This window comes from Nicotiana attenuata, chromosome 2 (assembly GCF_001879085.1).
Source record: "Nicotiana attenuata strain UT chromosome 2, NIATTr2, whole genome shotgun sequence".
In the NCBI taxonomy this organism is placed as follows: domain Eukaryota; kingdom Viridiplantae; phylum Streptophyta; class Magnoliopsida; order Solanales; family Solanaceae; genus Nicotiana; species Nicotiana attenuata.
In genome coordinates this window covers 83,492,505-83,494,795 of record NC_031990.1, presented here as the reverse complement: position 1 = coordinate 83,494,795, position 2,291 = coordinate 83,492,505, and the positions used below count along the sequence as shown (strand labels likewise).

The 2,291-nt window shown below is 31.1% G+C and overlaps 1 protein-coding gene across 1 annotated transcript in view; it reads left to right on the top strand.

Moving 5' to 3' along the window:
* LOC109223061 (protein FLOWERING LOCUS T-like) overlaps positions 1–1,643 on the top strand; it is a 5,462-nt gene extending 3,819 nt beyond the window's left edge. Inside the window, exons 2-4 of the mRNA XM_019387321.1 lie at positions 23–84; positions 1,066–1,106; positions 1,420–1,643. Of these exons, the coding sequence (XP_019242866.1) occupies positions 23–84; positions 1,066–1,106; positions 1,420–1,643 (327 nt within the window). The remainder of the gene's footprint in view (positions 1–22; positions 85–1,065; positions 1,107–1,419) is intronic.

The following is a 2,291-nucleotide window of genomic DNA, read 5'->3' as shown; positions in this document are numbered from 1 at the left end:
CCCCCCCCCCCCCCTCCCCCAGGTTATGGTGGATCCTGATGCTCCAAGCCCAAGCAACCCTAACCTGAGAGAGTATCTACACTGGTTAGTCGAGTTTAACAAGCCCTTCTTGTAGTTTTTCTTTTCAATAAAAAATATTTGTATATATAACTATCACATACTGCTGGAAAAAATAGAAGTTGTTCTTGTAGTTGAAAGATAAGAAATTGTAGGGTTCTTTCTAAATGTTGCATGGGCTTCTTCCATCTATATCATTTCAAGCTTATACAATATACCTTTTTGAAGAGGTTAGGCTGCATATATATACACCTCTTGGCTCTTGGACATGTACTAGTTGCTTTTTTATTATTAATATATGAGGTAGCTAGGGGTCAGATCTACCTAACCCCTCCCACATTGAAGGTGGCTTTGATTGAAAAAAATAAGAAGTTAGATACAGTTTAATCCCATCCATATATGCTTGCAACCGAGATAATTATTTTATGTGCTCAAAACATAAGAGATGGTTTAAGAGAATCCAATTTGTCTAACATAAAATCATAATGTCACTCAACTTATAACTAACGATATGTACTGCAAACTCTAATTCTTTCATAACGCAAGTGAGACTAATACTTTAGACTTCTTAGTCAAAATACTAACTTCAGTCTCAACGCCGATATGACATATGTTATAAAGGATACTACCCTTACAATAAAAAAGAAACACAAAATCATCACAAATTCAAGCATCACAAAATATTTTGTGATGGAAGAATGAGATCGTCACAAATACGTCAAAATTTTTGTTCAGATTTATATATTCCGTCATAATATTGTCACAAGTAGATCATCAGTCAAAAATATTCCATCACAAATCAACTTTCTTTCTTGTAGTGAAAAAAATAGTGTGACATAAGTTCTAAATGAAAAACCAATGTTTTTAAATGAAAAGCTCTACCAAAAATCTTATTTGAAAAATCATTGGAAACTGAAATACAGGAAATACATAAAAATAAAAACGAGGTAAATCATAGTGGCCTTCTCTCTGTCTTTTTCTAACACTTTCTTTATTATATTTTTGTAGGCTGGTCACAGATATCCCAGCAACTACAGATACAAGCTTTGGTAAATTCTCATATATTACAGATCATGAGTTACTTCTTGCATAATTAGTTTGTCATTTCAAGAGGTTAGATGGGTTTTGGATTAATCAACATTCTTAGGTACAGTTTAAGTTCTATGCACTCACACTACAAAAAATATTTGCACAATCAAGTCATATATAAGATAATAATATTAATTGATAACCTAGTAAAAAATTGTACTCTAATATACTATTAGAGGTAACATATATAAACTTATAACGTAAATTTTATTTACAGTGTCACTTTATATATAACTAAAATCATTTTACTTGTTTTTTTTTGGTGCATTGCAGGAAATGAAGTTGTATGCTACGAGAGTCCACAACCATCATTGGGAATTCATCGCTTTGTTTTCGTGTTGTTTCGACAATTGGGTCGCGAAACTGTATATGCTCCAGGTTGGCGTCAGCATTTTAACACAAAAGACTTTGCAGAGCTTTACAATCTTGGTTTGCCTGTTGCTGCTGTTTACTTCAATTGCCATAGGGAGAGTGGTACTGGTGGCCGCCGCGCATAATTAAAGATATTAATTACTTATATATATATATATATATATATATATATATATATATATATATATATATATATATATATATATACTTAATAAATAAAGCTTTATTGTTAATAAGTAAGTCGTGAAATCTTACTAGAAGTTTTGCAGAAATGTCTGCACTTTGTTTGATATATAACTAATATCTACTATTGGTTAGCATATGATATATAATTGTATTAGTTTCAATATAAGGTTTGATGTTACCTATTAGTAAGCCTTGCTCATTGCTTCCTACATTGTCTTCTGCTCTCCTTCATTAAATAACTTCATTGTGGTTGCTAGTTATTGAAATACAGTCTAACCTATCTTTAACAACATCCTCATATAATATTCATTTACTATAAAAGTTAAATTTTTCTCGGAATCGATTTTGATAGTATATTTTACCTCCCTATAACAACTTTTTACCTATAAAATTAACATTCATCTTTATAGCAGTATGCTCTTTATAAAACTATCCATCCATAACTTTCATGTAGAATCTCTAATAAGATCACCAATAATAAGTTTAAACATTTTGACCTCAACGTACTGCTACTTGGGCCGAGATAGAACATTCAACTCTTAACCTCTTAGATTACCTTCAAGGAAAAACTATTAGGTATCCTTTTG